The 22341-nt window shown below is 32.9% G+C and overlaps 1 protein-coding gene across 2 annotated transcripts in view; it reads left to right on the top strand.

Annotated features, from left to right (window-relative positions):
- LOC149567521 (histone deacetylase 5-like) overlaps positions 1–22341 on the top strand; it is a 107323-nt gene that overhangs the window by 22399 nt on the left and 62583 nt on the right. For both annotated transcript variants that reach the window (XM_089820740.1, XM_089820741.1), the window contains exons 3-4: positions 1834–1980; positions 2220–2332. In XM_089820740.1, coding sequence (XP_089676866.1) covers positions 1834–1980; positions 2220–2332 — 260 coding nt within the window. The remainder of the gene's footprint in view (positions 1–1833; positions 1981–2219; positions 2333–22341) is intronic.

The following is a 22341-nucleotide window of genomic DNA, read 5'->3' as shown; positions in this document are numbered from 1 at the left end:
TGTATTAAGATACATCATTTATTAATAACAAGAAATGACTTAGAAATAACTTTTCATTCGAAAGGTCACGTCTCCCTTATATCTAAAATATAAATAAGGGGTATGCTTTTTGTAAATAAGATATTCAAAAAACATATTCTCAAGGAGTATTTAATATCTACTTGTATGGAGGAATAGGGGCTATAATATGACTTTGTAATATAAATTCAATTATTTTATTTTAATAATAAAATAAAATGTGTTTTGTTTATTTTTAAACGGCATGGAGATTTAAACTGCAGATGAATCGTCCTTTGTAATTATTTTTTGGAATTCTGTATACAATTAAAATGTCAGATAATTGGACATGGTCATTTAGCATCTTAAATTTGATCATCACAAATATTGTGAAATATCAAACTGTTTCCGTATCTGTGTCTAGTTTGTCTCTTCAGGACTTAAAGCACATTCTAGACCAATTTATGATTGCATATATATTTGATTTGTCGTATCTTGATTATTTAATGGTTGGCAGTATAAGTGCGTAGAACATTATAAAGTTGTACATTGAAATCTTCACGAAGTTGACTCTATTACTCGGATAATAAGCAAAGCACTGGTCTTATTATAATTGAAGTCAGAAAATCTATATCTTCCTTTCTACAAGCATCAAATTCATTATTCACAAACATTATACAAAACATTCAATTCAAACACTCAGCATTCTGTTTTATTTTAATTGAGTTAAGGACTTTGCCAGCGGAAGCACTCCCAAGCTTAAATTTGCTTTAAAAAAAACTTTGAACCAAGTGATCAGGTTTGAAGAGAAGGTCTACCTGCCGAGGTGTACAAAGCCTGAAGTGCAAGGGAATCAAGGTGATTTTCATTCATTGGCTAGAACTGGTTGTGGAATCCTACCAGAGAAGTGATAAGGTCTTGGATTTCCAATCTGTGGTTTTGGGAACCAACACTTCCCTTGGGCACTTTTTCCTCCGGTACATAGGTATGTGGTGTGTGGTGGAAAATTCAGGTAGCGAGTGGTTAGGTACATTACATTTTGGCACTATTTTTATTTATAAAAATGTCAAAAAATAATCTGTTTGCTTTTTCTTTTGGGCGGCCCTTGGGTCTGCCTGGGTTTGCCCGGATCTGCCACCCCAGTTAGGTTCACTCTCAAACCAGGTCCATATGAGTATAGGGTAGTCGAGACAAGTTGTCTGCTGAACCTTGCAACATAGTATTTCTGCAATAAATTATAGAACATCATATTTTGCAGTATGTTTGTTTGTATTTAAATAGTTTATTGCTCTGTAGGTTTATTTCCACAGAGTTTGTATACTTGCTGAATGTGTTCCTAGATCAGCTCTTTGTCATCAGTCATTGTTTTGAGAGTCCATCAAGACATATCTATACTCTTTTCTTTACTATTGTAGCTTGTCAATTCAGAACAAGGAAAAATATACCAGTACAATGCTCAACAGGTTAACTTATGACACTCGGACATTTTATAACAAGGTCCACTGCTGTAATGACTAAACTAGAACAGTTCATCTTTCTACTGCATTTCAAGTTTTCTCGACTTTAGAGGAGTTTGTGCTGAAGGAGGTTATGTAATATTTTCATCTTTGTTGAATTTTTGTTGTTGCACACTAAAACAAAAATGCTCTTTTATTGTGAAGTCTATATCTCAAGAACTTAAGCCTTTTACCTCTTAGTGGAGGTTGTGTTGTGCATAGTTCTCTTTATAGAATATTTTGTTATCTTTTTCCAGCTATTTTCATTTTTGAATATAAAGTGAAATTCAAGGAGTTGAGTATGAGACAAACTAATTAAAAAATGACATGTTGTCTACAGATATCAGAGCAGGTAGCATTAGGAGAACTTGATGCTGGTGTTGCTATTGTAAGGCCACCAGGGCATCATGCAGAGGTTGACAAACCCATGGGATTCTGTTTATTCAATAATGTAGCCATAGCAGCACAACATTTAGTCCATGAGAGGGTAGGGTGATTATTGAACTTATATATCTGAACAATTTTTTATTAGTTGCATATTTACCAACTCCTGGCATCTATTTCCCTTAATTAGATGTTGTGCAGACCCTGCAACTTGTTGGGTTTCTGCAAATCAAACATTGTGTGAAATCTAGGTTTTTTAATTTATAGTTCTGCCCCTTTGACATGTTTGGTCATGTCTAGAATTTCTCATCCACTCCTCAAATTTGGAAATTGCAATTGCAGCCAGAGTTGGGTATACACAAAGTATTGATTGTTGATTGGGATGTTCATCATGGCAATGGAACACAAAAAATGTTTTGGACCGATCCACAGGTTTTGTACTTTTCTGTTCATAGGTATGGCATTGATTATTAATTTATTTCTTCGTTTAACGTTTGAATCTTATCAAATATAAAATATACTAGTGCAAATTATTTTCCTAATGGATAAGGCAAAATTCTGTTACTTATTTATTAAATCAACATTTATATGAGGTTTGTTTATCCTCAGATGTTCTATGGTCCTCCGTATTTTCTGTCCCTTTTGAAGCCTTTATACTTTTAAGTTATTTTGTGCCATGGTTATGCACTATGTGCACCATTCATATTCAACACCCCTGAAAGTTGCCTTTAAGGAAGGTAAGGTTATAAGTTTGGTATATTATAACCATGTTACGTTATTGAATTTTGATAAACTTTATTTCCTGGTTTATTGTAATTTGGGAATATCCTCATATAATGCAGGACAAGAGAAAAATAAGCATGTGGACAGTGTATCAAATTTAAATTGGAATAGAAAATGCCTAACGTAGCTCTTTTGGAACTATAGGGGCACTACACAATACAAATGGAAGGACTTAATTAAGTATATGTACTCCAAGGACACGTGAGTGGTTTTGTCTTAGTCATTGGTGCAATTTTGGTCTTTTTATGACTAATGAAACCATTCAAAGAAGAAAAGTATTGTTTTCCTGGGAATGTATCAAAGACTTGGTCAATAAAAAGTGTAATGTCCCCATTTGTGGTTAGTCATGATTGATACCTTTAAATCAATTACAATGTTCATAATAGTCATTTTAATTATCAAATGTTATTATTATTGGGATTTACAAACGAAGGATATAGACTTTATCCAAGTTGCCTAGACACCATCTATTGACTTCCTCAAAGTTTAGAGGTCCAAGTCCGTTCCACGAAGATTTACGGAATGCTAACCCCTACCCTCTGTTGGGATAAGATCCATTAGATTAGATTTATACAAGCCCCTCCTTGGTAATGCTATACTCTTCATAGCCAAATAATAGTAGGGCCAAATAGTAGTAGGATTGAAACATGGATATATGTTTTTGATTTTGCTATTATAGTTGATATTACAATCTCATTATTGCAAATGATATTAAAACTACAATAGTTATTGATTTAAGATCAATATTCAAATATATATATATATATATATATCATATAGATATAATATATCTTAGAATCATATGAGATTATTTATTTCCTTCTCCTTTTGAAGAAATCTCATTGTATTTATATTCTCCTTTATAATCACAATCCATTCGAAAAATCACACCCCTTCATAATTACAACCCACATGAAAAGTCACAACCCTTAGTAATCATAATCCTTTCAAAATGTCACAATACTTTATATTTACAACATTTTTGAAAAGACAACTATTATAATTATGACTCTTTCAAAGAGTCACATTCTTTCAATATCATTGATACCTTTTGAGAAAATCGCTTCCTTATTTTCTTCACATTACTTTCCTCTTCCATTATTCCTTTTTTTACCCCTATCTTTTCTCCTTTTCCTTTTTTTTTGAAACGAATTTTTCCTTTCTTTTATATATTATTTTGAAGAAGTTGCGTTTCTTTACTACGTATCTCTCGACTTTTCATTAGATTTAGTTAACTTATATTATTTTATGTTATATTATTTATTTACGTATTTACTTTCTACAATCTCTTGTAGTCAATTTTATTTATTTATTCATTCATTGTAATTTTATTATTTATTTTTGGATCTCATTTTTATTGATAATAGATTATTTATTTGTATATATTATAATAATATTTTATTATCATTGGTTATTTTATATATATTAATACTATTGTAATGTATGATTTTATTATCATCATTAATTTAAAAATAATATATTATAATAAAAGTATATTTTTATATACAAAGCATACACAAAGTATATACATAGATGCATGAAGAGACAAGTATACACATTGAAAACACAAAGCATACACATTGATGCAGGAAGAGACGAAGTATACATGTTGAAGATACAAAGCATATACATTGAAGACACAAAGCATACATTGTATATACTTCTAATAGAGATTATTTTTATTGTTTTTTGTGGAAAGCACTTGAGGGAGCTAATCATTTGTAATTGAAAGTTTGAGCATCATGACAACTTCTCAATTTCGTTCATCCCTTTTATCAGATTTGTCTAAACTTGAGTAGAACGAGCCTCTGCAGCCAAAACGATCTTATCAAACAATGATATTCAAATATCGTTATCATGCGCTTCTTCTAGGTGTTGTAATTCTGGCCATTAAACCGCTAACTGCCTTCCAACATAATGTTGGTCAAAGATGCCAGCGCTGATCCATTTCAACCAAGGTGGAACTTTGGTCTACTTGACCGAAGGCAAAAGTTAAATGATGTTACTCCTTTTCTATTTACTTCAAGCAGGATTTATGATCCTTACGTTGTTTAGGCTTAAACTTTAGATGGGTGAATCATCACTAAAGTCCACTTAGTTCACTTAGGCGAAGGTTTATTCACTTAATGCCATTGTTGCTTCCAAGTGAAGCAAACATAGTTTTTTTACAAGACTTAAGCTAATTTTTCATTTTGGCTGAAATTTAGACCCTTCGAAAAAGACATCACTGTAATGTCCCCTTTCTAGGTGACAAGAGATGAGCACAAGGTTGATTTATCATATGAGTTCTTGAGGTCAACGAGACGGTTAGGGGACTCATTCTATAGGTTGTAGAGCTTTGTAGAGAATATGTGAACCATTTGGATCTTTTGAATGTCAGTTCTTTTTTTGTAGGGAGGTCTGCTAAATTTTAGATAGAATCGACAGTTGACTAGATGACCTCCTAGGGGACCACAGGGTAGGGTGAGGTTTTGAGATTATAGGGCGAGTTCCTATTTTCTAGGAGGAACTCCCAATTAGCTTGTAGGGTACAATCATTATCAGTGATGATAGTACTCTTGATGGTGTAATGCCTACCCTTAGCTGACCTTTCATGTTGTATTGTCAAACTCTTTTAGGCCAGTTTTATGATTATATTTTATGTTTAGCGGTACTTGGTTACTTGGTTTGGATTGGATGTTATTTCAGACTTAGTTTGTATATGTGACGAGCTACTTGATACTCAATTATTTCATGTGTTCATGATTATCCTTTCGATGATGATGTTTCGTATTTTCATATAGTGATTTCAATTATTTCATGATGATAGTTAGGTGGATGATTTATATGCAGTTTCTATGGTTACTTACCCCACACTTGCATATGTATGGTGTACTTGTATGTCTTACTTTATGTTTGACGTTTCTGATGTAGTTGAGGGAGGGAGTCGTAGTCACCCGCTAGTCAGGAACTACATGATGCACCACTTCCCACCACTACTTGTTTAGTTTAGATTATATGTGTATGTAGGTGCTTAGATTTTACATAGATTGCAGGTATCGGGCATCGACTTCCCTGAATTGCCAGGATGAGCATGTCCTATCGCAGTATCTCAATGGTAAAAGAGGGAGATAGTCCTTGAGTCCATATCCTAACCTTAAGCCAATTGTCCTAGAAAGTAAGACAAGTATCTGAGTTTTACTTTTTGAATTTGTCAAGTGATGAAAATTCATGATTTTGACTCTTGAGTTTGGTCTAGTACTCTATTCTTTATTATGGGTTTTCGTATTTAGTTTTGTGGGTTTATTATGATTTTCAGTTATAATTAAATCAAATTAAAAGATAATTTAATGATTTAATTTAATGAAAATTTTATAAAGAAAAATCAATATTTAATTAATTCTGAAATTAATTAAATAAAAGAATTAAATTTAAAGATTTAATTGAAGTTTTAATTTTGGTGTAATTATATTTATTTAATTTAATAATAATTTATTTAGGAGTTTCATTTTTTTATAATAAAGTCTAAATATTATTATTAGTTAAATTAATAAATATTTTTATTAAAGATGTCTTGTGATTTAATAAGATAGAAATAATTAATTTAATAAAGTTTATTTTAATTAAATTGCAAAAAGGTTGCACATGAAATTAAAATATAATAAAATAAGTAAGAAAAAAGGTTTCGTGTGATTGCAAAACCAAAGCCCTAATTGGAGAAAGCTTTTTATTAAGAGATTAAAGCTCATTTCTCCCCACACAGATTTGAAGGAGCCAATTTCCAAGAAGAGGGTTCTCGAAAGAAAAGGAATTTGCTTGTGACTTCCGTGCATTCGTTTGTCTAGCATAAGATCCAGGTAGGATATTGTGGGTTTTACGCAGTAGTTTCTTATTTGAAATATCTGTCTTTTCGAATGGAATTGTTTTCAGAATTTAATTGGGTTGAAACCCTTGTTTGTGAATTTATCATTCATCGTTTCAGAAACTTTTATAAATTGAATTGAAGATTGGAATCCTCGCTTGGTAAATTTTAGAGATTTGTAATTTGATTGACTACAATTTGGGTAGGGTTTGGAAAAGAGATCGAAAGTTGATGTACAAAATTCAATTGGTTGTTCGTGTTTTCCCTATCAAATCTACTACGTACATTTAAAAAAAAAAAGTTAATAAAAATTACCATAGTAAATAATTTTTATCACATATTATAATTGGGAATCAACGAATTTCTTATATTTATAGAGGGGCTATGTTTTTTATAAAAAAAACATAAAAAAATAATAATAATTTGTGAAAGAGGAGATTGGGGCAGTGACCACCCCATCCCCCCTTCCCATATTGCTTTGGTTGTCGACTGCGAAGGTAGTTAGGGATGCCGATAGTAGTGTAGTTGCGGTGATAGCCAAGGCTACCTAAGCAACATGGCCAACGGGCCTAAAATGTAGGTTATAAATTGGTTTTTTCAATTTTCTTTTTTAGAAATATTAAATTTTGTTAAAATAAAGTTTTATAATATATTAAATATTTATTATTATGTTTTTTTTTGATGGGTAAGAGGCCAAAGCCAAGATTAATTATTATTATGTATTATAATTAATTATTATTTTTATTAGGTTTGTGTAGAGTTGAACCCATGACCTCCCAAATAAGAGGCTCACAATCTACCATTGTGTTGTAGGCCCTTGCCTAATATTTATTATTATGTTTAGTGTTAAATATTATTATTAATTATTAATAAGTTTTATTATATTATAAATTGATAATTATTATTATTAATAAATAATGTTAATATTATTTTATTAATGAATAAATAATTATTATAATATTAATTTAATTTTAATAATATTTATAAAATATATATATTTAGTTTAAATATTATGAGATTTGGAAATTGAGTTTTTATTTAAATCAATAAGGTATAATTTTGTTAGTTATTTTTAAATCTAATATTGATTTAAATAATCATTTATCTGTTAAGGAGAAATTTGTAAACTTTTGTAAATGGACTTTTGGGGATACATCTTTTTAGATGAAGTACGAAAACTTGAAGTTGTTTAATCAATATCATATGTTTTCGAAATCAAACAAAATGAACTATGAAAACACTTGTTTAAATACTTGATGAGATGTATGTCGTATTGTATGATTAGGGGTTTGGGTCTAACTTAGTACTTTGACCAATTAGGATGTTTACCGGAGGCTTGGGGTTTTTGTTCTATGACGATGTTATGTATATGATCTTTTATACTTGACCACGGTGATGTGTCACGTGTTTTCTATAATGAGTTTTGATCAGTGCTTGTTAGTGCTTTCCAGTTGCTTGTATAGAATTGAGGTGATGATTGTGATTTTCTTGTTGTAACCTTTGAGTTTTCGATCGGTTATCTTTTGGTGCTTTCCAGTTGCTTATTTAGGATTGAGGTGATTATTGTGATTGGTCTTTAGGTGCTTTCCAGTTGCTTGTAAAGGGCTGAGGTGAAGTATTGTATTTTATCTATAGGCGCTTTCTAGTTGCTTGTAAAAGACTGAGGTGAAAATTGTGATTTTATGAGTTGTACTTTCTATGAGCCTAGGGTAGGTAGTTTGTGTGTATGTTGGGACTGGCTTGCAATAGAGGTCGGAGCCCTAAGGAGGATGCCTGGGTAACCCATTGTAAGTTTTTTTAACAAGTGATAACATTTCATTAAATGAGAGTAAAATGAATTAATAAGAGTCAGTGTTTTCCTCGCCCATGCCTTGAGTGCTAGTATAGGTTAGGATGGGAGTAGAGACGATGCTTGGTTGCAACCTTGCTTCGTTGGTATGCCTTGTTTGTACGAAACGATACTAATGCCGCATAGAGACATTAGGGGGTTAGAGTTTAGAGAGCCTGCTAGGGTAACCTTAGAGTTGGCTCATGCGATGGCACTTGCCCACTTACATGGTAGATTTCCTACTTGTCTTTGTTGCCTCTGGGTTTAGATGTTACTTTGTCTTGGTACCTTTGAGATAGATTGCTATCATGTTTTCCTTGACCTAGATGTTGGTTATGACTTGTGGATTGATATCCATATGGGACTTAGAGACTATCTCCTCAGCACGGTGGGAGTGGGCCATTTAGGTCTCACGAGGTCGGGTGGTAGTGCTTTTTACTTATACCATTAAGATCCGGCAATTGGATGCCGATGCTGGGTGTGCTTGTGCAATCGTTCTTTTCTTTCGGATCTTGTATTTCCATTGGATGGTTATAGTTTGTAGTATTATATTTGATTATCAGAGATCTTATGAGATGATGTATTTATTTATGATGTATATTCTTTGAGCTTTTCATACCTTGTGACTTGTACAATGGATGATTATGCATTCTAGTTATGCCAAGTGGCATCTTATATAATTGTATATTATTGGATTTGTACTTGATTTCTATCTATGATGTGGATTTGTTATGTATCAAATTTAATATTAATAAAACTTATATATGTGATTCAGCTTCATGGGACCCTTAAGAGATGTAATCTATTTTTGATGGTTGTATGTATGTGAGTTATTGCTTCCGCTATTTTATCTCTTGTTATTCTCTTTAAAAAAAAATGTTTGACAAACTTAGTAGTGAAACTCAAGGTTAATTTCTTTTGGGTTCCCTAGCGGAGAGTTACAAATGGAGTTCAAATCTGAGCCCGAATTGCATTTTATGGATTGATAAGGAAATACTTTAATATTTTCTAAGTTGGTTGGAGTAAAAATTAATAATATTATAATTATAATAAAGTAACAAGTTGCTCCCCCCCTCCTTGTGCCATGATGCCTAGGATACATAGTTAAGTTGGTTCTAAAAACAACTTTGTTTTATTGATAAGGGAGCCTAAGGGGTTGATGGAGACATACGGGAAAAAACTTATAAAAAAATGCCAGACAACCCTAAAAATGAATTAGGGTTTGAGGCCAATAAAGTAACATGTTGGAAGTCCATTTTGATCATTTCAAATTATTAAAATTTCACACCAGCATTGAGGAGAGCTCTTGAATAGGGTTTTTTAGCAGATTCTAGGCTCAAGAACAAAAACTCTTGAGTTTGATTAGGTTGGACGACACCCTGGCCTGCAGGAAAGGAGTAATTAATTGTATATTCAACTTCTTGAAGCTATCAGTGCTTAAATTGTTTTGATAATTGATAATCTGAAGGAAGAAATCCGTATTTTACCTCATAGATTTCAGATCTGAGAATTTTGGAGTTGCATTGCAGTTATTATTCACATTCCAGATGTCATACAAATCCAGCAGAGGCTAATGCCAGCTTTTGAGGTACAGTGTTTTGGCATGTTTTTGATGTGGTGTGTATTTGTCACCTGTAGACCACAAATCTCAGTCATTGAAGGTAGAATTGTTGAGTGGGAATTATTTTCCAGGAAGAAAACAAAATAATTGGCTGTTGTACATGCCCATTATGTCTGCAATTAGCTAGCAGCAGCAATGTCAACCTCGAAAAGCAGCACCGGGGCAAATTGGAATCATTTTTAGGTCTGCAATAAACCATTTCACCTATCACCAGTCCTATAAGTGACCAAAACGTCATGTATGAAGTAGTATCAGAGGTTGTCAATGTAGTGCACTTTCATATTGAATCAAATCTGCAGTTCTCAGCCTGGTACAAATTTCCCTATATTATTTGTGGAAATCAATAAAAAACAATTAGTTTAAGTTTTGCATATTTTCTAGTTTGCAATATTCGCTTAGCTTAGTTCATTGTCCTAGCATCTATATTTGTCATAAAAATAATTTTTGTTTGAAAAAAAATATAAAAAACACAAAAAAACTAGAATATGGAAAAAACCAAAACAATTCCTTTTCATTGGTTGAAGATATTTTTTCAATCAAGCTTCAATATTTTAATCATAGATCCCAGTTGGCATCTTTCAGTGGTATCAAAGCACGATCTTGTTAGAGTGTAGGGTCTAGGGTAGTTGTTTCCATTTCAGTTTGGCTTGAGTATTGGTTGTGGAATATGATACTTTCCCTATATATGAGGAATATGAAACTCTTCCTATATATGTTAAAGAGAGAACTATCCTTTATTGATTACATGGACTTACATCCAAGAGCATACTACAAGGCTGATTTGACAAAACAACAATATCACAAGATAAAACTTGAACTACTTGCACGAGAAGAGGAGCAGCTACTTGGAGATGTTGAAAACATGACTCAGAACAGTGATGAAATTTTGCACCAGCTTGAGATATCAGTGTCTACACGTGCAGGATGTTAGCAGTGGGCTGTGACCTGACAATACTCAAAATTTGGGTACCAATGATGCTTTCAATGATGAGGATTCATGTCTTGATGAGTTTGATTTCACATATCAGACCTTACAAAACAAATTAGAAAATTCAAATAGTGGTATTGAATTCTAGGAACATGAGATGGATGATGATGCAACTGCATGTGGAGTGGGTGTGGGTGAAGATACAATTATATTAGCAGCTTCTACCTTACCAGATGAGCTATCCATTGAGGTTCTTAGCAGCATGCCTTTGGATGTTGATGAGTGCACTGATGACATCACATATGCTACTATTGATCGTAAGGAGAGCAATGCAGACACAATGTCATATCACAGTTCAAATTTTGGGGCAGACCACTTGCCTGGGAATTACGAGCTACAGATTTGGTTGGACAACTAAAGGTTAATGAAAACATGATTGCTATTACCACAAAATATTTTAATGTTTGCTCCTCAGATGTTGGCTACCTACGGTTGAAGTACTCCTATGATGGATGCACATGGTGATAGTGGTCTTTCCTTGACAGAGTTCCTTGCACTTTGAGAAGCCAATGGAATAATGAAGCATAACTATTTACAATTATTGGTTGATAGAGACTATCTTCTTGAGTGGGATTGCACTTGCTTTTATGCATCGAGGGGAAAGAAAGAGGAGGTAGATAAGCTCACTCGTGAGCTTGTGGTGACTATGGATTCCTTGGAGGGTGCGCATTTGGAACTTCATAAATCTCATTCATGGATTGAGGGGCTTATTGTGGAGTTGAGTTTGGTAGTGTTCACCAGCTACATAAACAATATAGTTTTCTCCAGTAGCGGTGGTGATTGTATAGTCACAGGTTGTGATAATGGATGTGTTGAGGATGTGTCTACATCCATTACAAATACAAGTGCAGTGGTCTTAGATAGGATAAGTATTATGGTTGAGAGAAACAAAGAACCACTTGTTACATCAAGTTCTCACAAGGTTAGTACTATGATAGATGATGTGGACAGTTGTGATAGAGTTATAATTTCCACAATCCATAGATGTTCTTTCCAAGTTTATGGATATAATTGTGTTGCCATTTTGCGTCAATGTTTCAGATCACACTCCATGATCCATCATTAGGATGAATGATAGAGAACAATAGAAGTGAATGATAGTAGTAGGAGACTTAGCCTATAAAAGGGGGTGAAAGATGGAAGAAAGGAGAGAGAAACAGGAAGGCCAAGTGGCAAAGGGGAGAGAAGACCCAAAGAAGAGGAGAAAAACAAATTGAAGTAATTGTAAGAGAGTGAACAAAGGACCAAACCAAAGAAAGACTCCAAAACTAACCCAGACCATAATTAAGACCCAACAATACTACAATATATCTCTAAAGAAACAGGAATAAAATAAAGATAAAAATATTGTTACCAAATTAAAAAAAATAACGCAAGAAAAATATAAAAATGCTCCAATAAACATAATAAGATGAAAGAGAATGAAAACGAAGGAGGTGTAGGAAATGGCTATAAATATGCCGATAGATTGAGGTAAAAGATAATAAAATAATATTGAAAGAACACTAATGAAAAAAATAAAGAAGAAGAGAATACTAATACTACTAGTAAAAATGAGGACTAATAATACTAAATTACTAATAATATGATAAAATAAGACTTTGACAATAATCCTCTAATAGAAAAATGATAAACTAAAAACCAAAAACCAAAATTAATGAGATCTAATGCTGAACAAACAATGAAATAAGGATATATATATATATATATATATATATATATATATATATATATATATATAATATATATATATATATATATATATAATATATATATGTAAATAGATATTATTCATGATACATGCAACTATTTATGGAAAACCATGATCTAAAAACTATATATAAAGCGATTAAAATGAACAAAAAATGTTACACACACACACACACACACACATATAGATAGATAGATAGATAGATACAAGTGTAACTATATATAGACAAAATCTATATAAATAGATATAATACATATTTAAACTAAAGAAATATGCAAATAAATATGATAAACCATGATTAAAAAATAGATAAACAAAAACACTATATAAAGATATTGAGATAAAACACTATATATATATATATAAATAAACCGTTACATATCTAGACATTATGTAAGTAAATAAGCTAGAAAAGGAATAAGCAATCATATGAGAAATTAGACATTATGCAAGAATATATATTTAGAGATTACTTAAGTAAATAAACTATAAAATGGAATAAGCAAAAATAAATGAATATAGTCTGGATGAAAGAATGTGTGTGTGTGTAGTTTGTTTTTAGCTATTTCATTCATTTCTGCTTATTCCATTAAATAGTATTTTTAGCTATTTCATTTAAGTTTGCTTATTCCATTTTATAGTTTATTCACTCAAGTAATCTCTAAATATATATTCTTGTATGTCTAATTTCTCATATAATTGCTTATTCCCTTTTTAGCTTATTTACTTACGTTATGTCTAGTTATGTAATGGTTTATAACTTTATATATATATATAGTGTTTTATCTCACTTAATATCTTTATGTAGTGTTTTTGTTTATCGATTTTTTAATCACAGTCTATCCTATTTATTTGCATATTTCTTTAGTTTAAGCATGTATTATATCTATTTATATGGATTTTGTGTACATATAGTTACACTTGTATCTATTTATATAGATTGTGTTTCTTAATATATATATTGCTTTATTTCATTTCATGTCTGGTTAGCTTTAGTTCATTATATATATATATATATATATATATATATATATATATATATATATATATATATATATATATATATATATATATATTCCTTTATTTAATGTTTGTCTAGCTTTAGTTCCATATGTATATGTGTGTGTGTGTATCATTGTTTGTTCATTTTAATTGCTTTATATATAGTATTTAGATCGTGTTTTTTCATATATAGTTGCATATATCATGTATAATATCTATTTATATAGATTTTGTGTGTACATATACTTACACTATCTACATATATAGATATGTGTTTCTTGGTTTATATATATATATAGATTTCCTTACTTCAATATCTGTCCTTATTTCATTGTTTGTTAGCATTAGATCTTATTAATTTGGTTTTTAGTTTATCATTTTTCTATCAGAGGATATTGTTCGAAGTCTTATTTTATCATATTATTAGTATTATTATCCTCATTTTTATTAGTAGTATTATTAATTTATTATTTTCTTCTATATTTTTTCATTGGTGTTATTTCAATATTATTTTATTATCTTTTACCTCAATCCATAGGCATATTTATAGCCATTTCCTACTCCTTTGTCTTCATTTTCTTTCATCTTATTATGTTTATTGGTACATTTTTATATTTTTCTCGCGTTAATATTATTAAATTTGGTATTATTTTTGTCAAGGTTGCACTGGTACGGGGTACTTGGGTACTTTGAGTACTGGTATGCGTACAAGTACGACTATTTTTCAGAATAGGGGACGGGGGTATGTGGGTATGCCTATTTTTTTTTGGTAATATAATTTTGATATTTTGTAGAAAATCTAAAAATATGAGCCATGAGTCATGACACTGAGCTTTTGAAATAAGAATTCTGAAAACACGAGTCATGAGTCGTGATATATATGTTGAATGTTTAAACTTTAGATGCATAACAAAAAAGGCAAACTTTAAATTTGAACAAGATCATAAATCATATAACGACATATTGCAAATGATAAACTTCTAGTTCTAACTTGAATAGTGAAAATCAGAATTTTTTTAGTAGTTTACTATTAATCAATATTTTATCACAGTACTGATTACGAATTGAATTAAGCTGGCTAAACAGCACACCGATACAAATGAAAACTGAAACAAAAATCAGACATCTTAATTTATGTGGCATTTTTCTCAACATTTTGCAAGGGTAAAAAATATTGTGAGCTCATGTGGCGTCTTCGGCTCTAGGGTATGTACCTAGGCAAGCACTCGGTATGAGGTACGCACACCAGGGGTTTGGATACACGTACCTGTGCAACCTTGATTTTATCTTTATTTTATTCCTATTTCTTTAGAGATATATTGTAGTATTGTTGGGTCTTAAGTATTGTGTGGGTTAGTTTTGGAGTCTTCCTCCCTTTGCTTTGTTCCTTTGCTCACTCTCTTATTGTTATTTCAATTTGTTTTTCCTCCTTTGCCTTGGGTCTTCTCTCCCCTTTGCCACTTGGCCTTCCTGTTGCTCTATCCTTCTTTCCATCTTTCTCCTCCTTTTATAGGCTAAGTTTGCTACTACTATCATTCACTTCTTTTGTTCTCTATCATTCATCCTAATGATGGATCACAGATTGTGATCCGAAACATTGATGCAAAAACATCAACACAATTGAATCCAAAAACTTGCAAAGAGCTCTTGTGTGATCATGGTGGATTCTCTAAAGAGTTGTGTTTGTACACAACACTATTCCATCATCTTTATAGGGACTTGCTGAGTGTCATCTAGTTATGAGTATAGCTCGCAAAAGGATTTATTTCCCTCTCTTGGAAGCACATCTGTTACTTCATCCCATGCAGCTGAATTTCGACACTAAGTTGTTGTGTTGCATAACCAAAGTGATCAGTTGAAGGTTGAATAAGAGAAGGTTGATTCTACCTCATATTGTTTTTACTGCACAAATTCGTTTATCTAGTACCTGCTTGAGTGTCTGGAGTTTCAACGGGGCCCATTTGGAGTTATTGAGGATACCCCCATCCGAGGTTCCTACAGTACTTAGTGTTTGGTGGGGGTGATTTTAGATACTCTGACTGCAATGCCTCATAGAGACTTTGTGGTTGAGTTTGCGGAGATGGTTACTAGGACTCGTACCCAGTCAATTGTTCGGGATTGGAGATTAGAGTCATCTCTTGATTCTAGAGTAAATAACGATGAGCTGTTGCCGAAGGTAGTAGATTTCTACCCTAGCTAAATAGTGAGGAGTGCTCATTAATTTTCTTTTTACCCACATTTGGAGGACTTGATGATGTGTTGGTGTGGATTGTCTTTGGGGTGTTACTATCCTTTTTGTAATGGTTATTTCCTATCTACATAAGGTGGGATTACTATCTGCAAGTATTCGTCGCAGTTGTTTGAGGGTGAGTACTTGTAGGGCCAGTGTTCAGTATCCCATCATATTGATAGGTATCTATCAGAGATTGCTAGTCCTATGTCATTGTTATTATTCATGGATACTTGGATTCAACGAGGGCATTATTCTGGCGAGCATGATGCCCTAGTTAGATCTCACATCCATGGCAGTTTGGCAGAGTGTAGTGTTAGATCTAGTGTAGTAGATGCTTCCAGATATTCTTACCTCCTTATGATGGATGGATGCAAGTTTCATTTACTTTGGGATCAAGGTGGTGATTGGTTAGCACTGCAAGTTGGATGGGTCCCATGGGATTGCTTTGCCATTTAAAGCATGGTGACGTGTTCAAGTTAGTGCAACATGAGTTTGTTGGTGGCTTTCATGGTAGAGTTCTGCTCAAGATCTGGGATCTAGGAACTTTCATGGTTAATGGTGTGTTTTCCAAAGAGCTATTGTATGACAATATGATCAATTATATTAGAGTGGTGCAACAGATTGGCAGAGTAGTAGTCGTGAGATAGATATGGTATTCAAGCATTAGTGTTGAGTGCACAAGTGCAAATTGCTTGAGGATAAGCAATCTTTGAGAAGGGAGGACTATAATGACCCCTATCTAGGAGACATGAGATGAGCACGTTGACCTATCACACTAGTGCCCGTAAGTCAATGTGATGGTTAGGGGACTCATTTTGTAGGTTGTAAAGCTTTGGAGGGGCTTTGTGAGCCATTCTGATTATTCGGATGACAATTTCTATATTGTAGGGAGGTCTCCTAAATTTTAGGGAGTATTGATAGTTGACTAGACCTCCTGGGGGACCACAAGGTGGTACAGAAACTGCTTGATTGTTTCAATCGATTAGGGTGAGGTTCCTAAAATTTAAGGCAAGTTACTATTTGTATTAGGGACTACCAGTTAGCCTGCAGGGTTCAGTCATCATCAGTGATCATGGTACTTCAGATGGAATTCAAATTTGAGCTCAGATTCACATTTTATGGATTATTAAGGAAATAATTTAATATTTCCTTGGTTGGAGTAAAGAAATAATAAAATGTTACTTTATATTATTATAATAAAGTAACAAGTTGGGGCTTCCTTTTGCCATGATACCTAAGAGACATAGCTGTTTTTAAAAACAAGATAATTTTATTAACAAGGGAGCTTAAGGAGTTAGAAAAATAAAACAAAAATGCAAGCCCTAAAAACGAATTAAGATTTGAGGCCAATAAAGCAACATATTGGAAGCCCATTGTGATCATTTCAAATTATTAAAATTTCACACCAGCTTTGAGGAGAGCTCTTGAATAGAGTTTTCAGCAGATTAGAGGCTCAAGAACGAAAACTTTGGAGTTTATTCAGGTTGGATGACACACTAACCTGCAGAAAAGAAGGAATTAATTATCTATTCAACTTATTTAAACAATTAGTGCTTAATAGTTTTTATAATTCATATTGTGAAGCAAGAAATCAGGATTTTACCTCACAGTTTAGATCTGAGAATTTTGGAGTTGCATTGGGCTTGTCATTACATTCCAGCCAGCTGTACAAATCCATCAGATGCTAACATCAGCCTTTGAGGTAGAGTGTTTTGGCATTTTTATGAGTTGGTGTATGTTTGTCAGCCTCCTGACCACAGATTGCAGTCATTGAAGGCAGAATTGAGGAGTGGGAACTATTTTCCAGCAAGAAAATACAATATATAGGCTGCTGTACATGCCCAAAAAGCCTGCAATTAGCTAGCAGCACCACTTCAGCTAGGAAAAACAGCTGCAGGAAAACTGGAATTGTTTTCAGGTATGCGATAAATCATTTCACGTCTCACCAGTCCTAGAAGTCACCAGCTGGGTGTGTGGGAAGCAGTAGAGGTTGTCAATGTAGCACACTTTCATATTGAATCAAATCTGCTGTTCTCAGCCTGATATTAACTTCCCTGTAATATTTGTGGAAATTATAAACAATTATTAGATTCAGATTTGCATATTTTCTAGTTAGCAATTTTGGTTCAGATTAGTTCATTGTCCTGGCATCTATATTTGTCATAGATATCCAAAAAAATTGAAAAACCATAAAAAACGCAAAAAATCAAAATATAGACAAAACCAAAACAGTTCCTTTTTGCTGGTCAAAGACAACTTTTCAAACAAACTTAAGCATTTTTATCATAGATCCAGTTTGCATCTTTCAATCACCTTCATGAATTCTTCATGACTTAGGGAGAGAAAAGTGCCAATATTGTTACTTTATCAGACTCAGCCATTGTTTTGGCTTACCTAACCACATGAAAAGCTTAGCAATTTTCATATACCTTCTTTCTTGTGCCATCAACAATCTTGACCCTCATGATTATTTTATTTTAAAATAGCTACAACCTTGGTCAACTCATGGTAGCTCTTAGTCGAGAAGAAGGCCATGGTGCAACATTCTTTCAACATGATCAGGAAGACCATGTATTGACAATCAATTGTGTTATCAAATGGGCGAAATCTAGCATGGATGTTGATGTTTGTTTAGGTTCAACAAGGCTCAAGGGTGAAAAGATCAAAGTAATGTAGTTTCTTAAACTAGCTATTCCTCCCTTGTAATGTAATGTCCCCTTTTTGCCACTTAAGAAATTTATTAAATATTAAAAATCTATGGTGTCAAAATAGTCACAATTTAATTTAATTATTTTATTTGAGAAATGAAAGTGACTTTTTATGTCAACCAAAATTTTAAAATAAAAGTCACTTTATTTAAATCAGAAGACAGGGAAATGGAATGCCAAGAGACAAGCTGATGGGATGCGAAGAGTTTTGGAAAAGGCTATAAAAGTATAATGAGAGGATTATTGAGAACATATTAAGGATTATTGAATTTGATGAATCCATATGGTGCATTTGCATTAGTTGAGTTTTTGAAGATGAAACCCTTCAGGAGTTGATCAAATTTTGGACGAAAACCCAATCTTCCTGGGAAGCGGATTCACTTAGGGCCCATTTGGTTGCAAGAATTGCTGAATGTGAAATTCTTCTATGCTGGAATAAGCTCTTTTCTGGAATTCGTGCATTCTTAAAACAAGTTTTGGAATATCATTTTGTCTTGTTTGGTTGTCCTAGAAGAGGAGTCGGCAGATGCATATTCTGTTTATTGGTTGCAACAACTGAAATAAGGATTGGAATAAGTTTTTTTAAAACTTAATCTGATAATATTTTAATAATTTTTAAAATAGAAAAACTTTATGTTAATTAACATTAGTATATCCTAGGCAAGAGCCTACAACACAACGGTAACTTGTGAGCCTCTCATGTGGGAGGTCTTGGGTTCGAATTCGCTTAACACATGAAAAAAATTAATTACAACAAATAACAATAATTAATCTAGGCTTCGGCCGTTTACCGATCAAACAAAAATAAACATGTATATCCTTAATAAAAAAAGTAGTTTTGAAAGTTCGCTACACGGGAATGTCACCAAACTCCTACAGTTTAAATTGGCTTCGGGTCTATGAGAGAGGCAAAGATTGATTGCATTGAATATAGTAAGGCGTTGAGCAATAAATTGTTTTTTTGTATCCTTTCGTCAAGAGATTACAGAGATACCATGGGTGGCCTTTGAATTACTAAATTCTCATGTTTTTGGAAAGTGTAATCTCAGATTCTTTAGAGTTTAGTTGTTGCAGATTGTCATTTCTTATTAGCACGGACAATGGAATCATGTGCTTCGAGCGGCAAATGTGCACTACCTCTTTATTGTATCTAAAGTTATCTCCTTGGCATGTGCACAATTGAAATAAAAGGAGGAATAGAAGAAAGAATAAGACGAGCACCCCAAAAGTGAGCAAGAATTTTATAGGTATCTCTGTCTTCAACACGGTATCTACCTCCACCCCTATAGCTTGTGGAATCACAGTATCTGTGTGCACACTATATTCAAAATTCTATGTGAAATTAAAACAAAATAGACAAGAGAAAATCAGAAAAGACACCTCGTAAGCGTGATCAGGTAATTGGGAAATTTGAAACCCTAGTGACAAAAGGAAAAGAAGTTCTTCGAGCGGCAAAGAAGAAAAATCACGGACCCAATAAAAAATTGAATTGAGTTAATTAAAACATGGAATAAGAATAACCTATTCTTATTCCATGTTTTTTTAGGAATTCCGCTCTGCCCAATTTGAGACCAAATTTAGGAGAGTCCAATTCTAATTCTGATTTGGTGGATTGCAAACAAACATGATATTGGTGAATGCATGAATTTACAATTTCTTATTCCACCTGAATTCTTGCAACCAAACGGGGCCTTAGAGTCTTCTATTGTGCTTTTGGTAGAGGTTTGGAATTTAGTAAATGGTGATGTTTGTGGATCTGGTCAATAAAATATTGTGTTCAGGATACTTCATGAGTTTGAATATTAATGGCAAATGATTATGAATATTTTGCCTTGGTTGATATATGTTGGTATTACTTTGCAAAGTCAATTATTGGAGTATTCCAGAAATACTTTTGTATGTTTGATTTTTAATTGCTGGATAAATATAGTGAGTAATGATAACCACCAAAATACTTACGAAGGCATTCAATTAAATTACTGGTGGTGGGAATTCATTATAATATTTCCAAAACATTAATCTATATCTGCGTTCACTATTGGATGGGATTTTCTAGCATTGGGAGTTAATGACATTGATCAATACTTTAATATTAAGGGCATTGCATGTAAATTAGTGGCAAGGCAAAGGTTGTATTGCATAGATATTTCATTGCATCATAGACGACATCTAATATTTGCGAGTTTGCTTCAAAGTAATTGGCTAAAGTAATATTCATCGCGCAGATTAAATATTAGCTGGGCTTATTGATTATACGAATTTCCATTGAGTGATTGGCATTTCTAATTCCTTAGTGTCATGAATAATATTGCTGCTGTCTAATCCAGCACACAGAGTTGGGCTTTTGGTATGAACGCATATTTCTCCGAGCAGTTGGAATTCATTAATACGCATTTGCAGCAACAAATATATATCAGTAGCTGTTTATAAATATTGGCTGAGTTTGATGCATCCTTAATTGAGAATGGTTATCAAATCTGGAGATGGCTCTCGCTATTTGTTCCTGGATAACTGACGGACTCTAGTTTACATGCTTATATCAGAATGAATGATCACTATGTGGTGTTTGGATGCTACAAGAACAAGGAATTTGTACTTTGGTGACAGTTCCAGTGCTGCAAGCTTTGAACTTTAGAATGTGATACTTGTTGAACACAGGCATTGTTGTGGAACACCTTGTTCATCTCTGGACAGAGCTTTGAGCTTTGAATCTATTGAGTTGAGACTCACATGTCAGGAATTAATGTCTGAAATCTATTATTAGGTGCAATCTCTGCTACTATTCTGCTAATAAACCGCGTAACTACTGCTTTCATAAATTTACACACATCCAAAGAGCTTCTGTTATTAGTTACAACATGGTTAGATCTGTTCGTTAACTTGATTGGATTGCTGTTCAAGTGAACAACTTCAGGCTACAAGCTGTTTGACAGAATTACTTTGAAGGTTAAAGTGACAAATTCTGAATATTACATTCCCCCAAGTGTTTGACCAAATGGAATTTTATGAACTTGTGACTGTGTAAAAAATTCATCTTTTCAGTAGTAAGGGTTCTTACATGTGCTAAGATATGCTTCATGATATTTAGAATAGTGTAAATCCTTGCTCAGCTTGCATAGAATAAGAATACATATTTGAAACCTATTTAAAGGTGTTTCATTTGTTTATTTGCAATCATTCACTCACTCTGTTGATGGGGACCTAGAGTTTGAAATATATAAAGGTTTATTATAACAAGTATTTTAACTAAAAGATAGTTTTCTGTGTTTTGCTTGCACTTCTCTATACTGTTTACATTATTTTTTTCTGTGTATTGTTACATTTGAATCCTTTGTTGCAGTAGCGCCAAACAATTTTTAAGTGCATGCTATATTGGAGTCTAATCTTGGAAACCTTTGGTCATCACCTAGAATCTTGACATATTTGCTGAACCAAAATGAAGAGATAGTGTTTGCTCAAAGGAGATCTCTTATTGCTCAGTGTGTCACTGATATGACCCTTTGGCATTTTCAATATCTTTATGACAAGTATTTGTGAGACATTATTATTCCTTATAAAATGGAGCAAAAAATTTTAGTTAGAGATAATCCTCATATGTTTGTGTGGGTCCTGCTCTAGTTTGCATTCAACACCATGTTTTCATCAGCGGAGACTTTTAAAGTAATCTTGAAGGAACTAATTTTAAGGATCTCCTGGATTCCTAAAAGAACTCTAATAAGATGTCTTTGTTACTATTCATCAACCTAGGC

Source organism: Cupressus sempervirens, chromosome 3, assembly GCF_028749045.1.
Source record: "Cupressus sempervirens isolate cs-2001-9-10 chromosome 3, ASM2874904v1, whole genome shotgun sequence".
NCBI lineage: Eukaryota > Viridiplantae > Streptophyta > Pinopsida > Cupressales > Cupressaceae > Cupressus > Cupressus sempervirens.
This window is presented reverse-complemented; position numbering and strand designations above follow the sequence as displayed.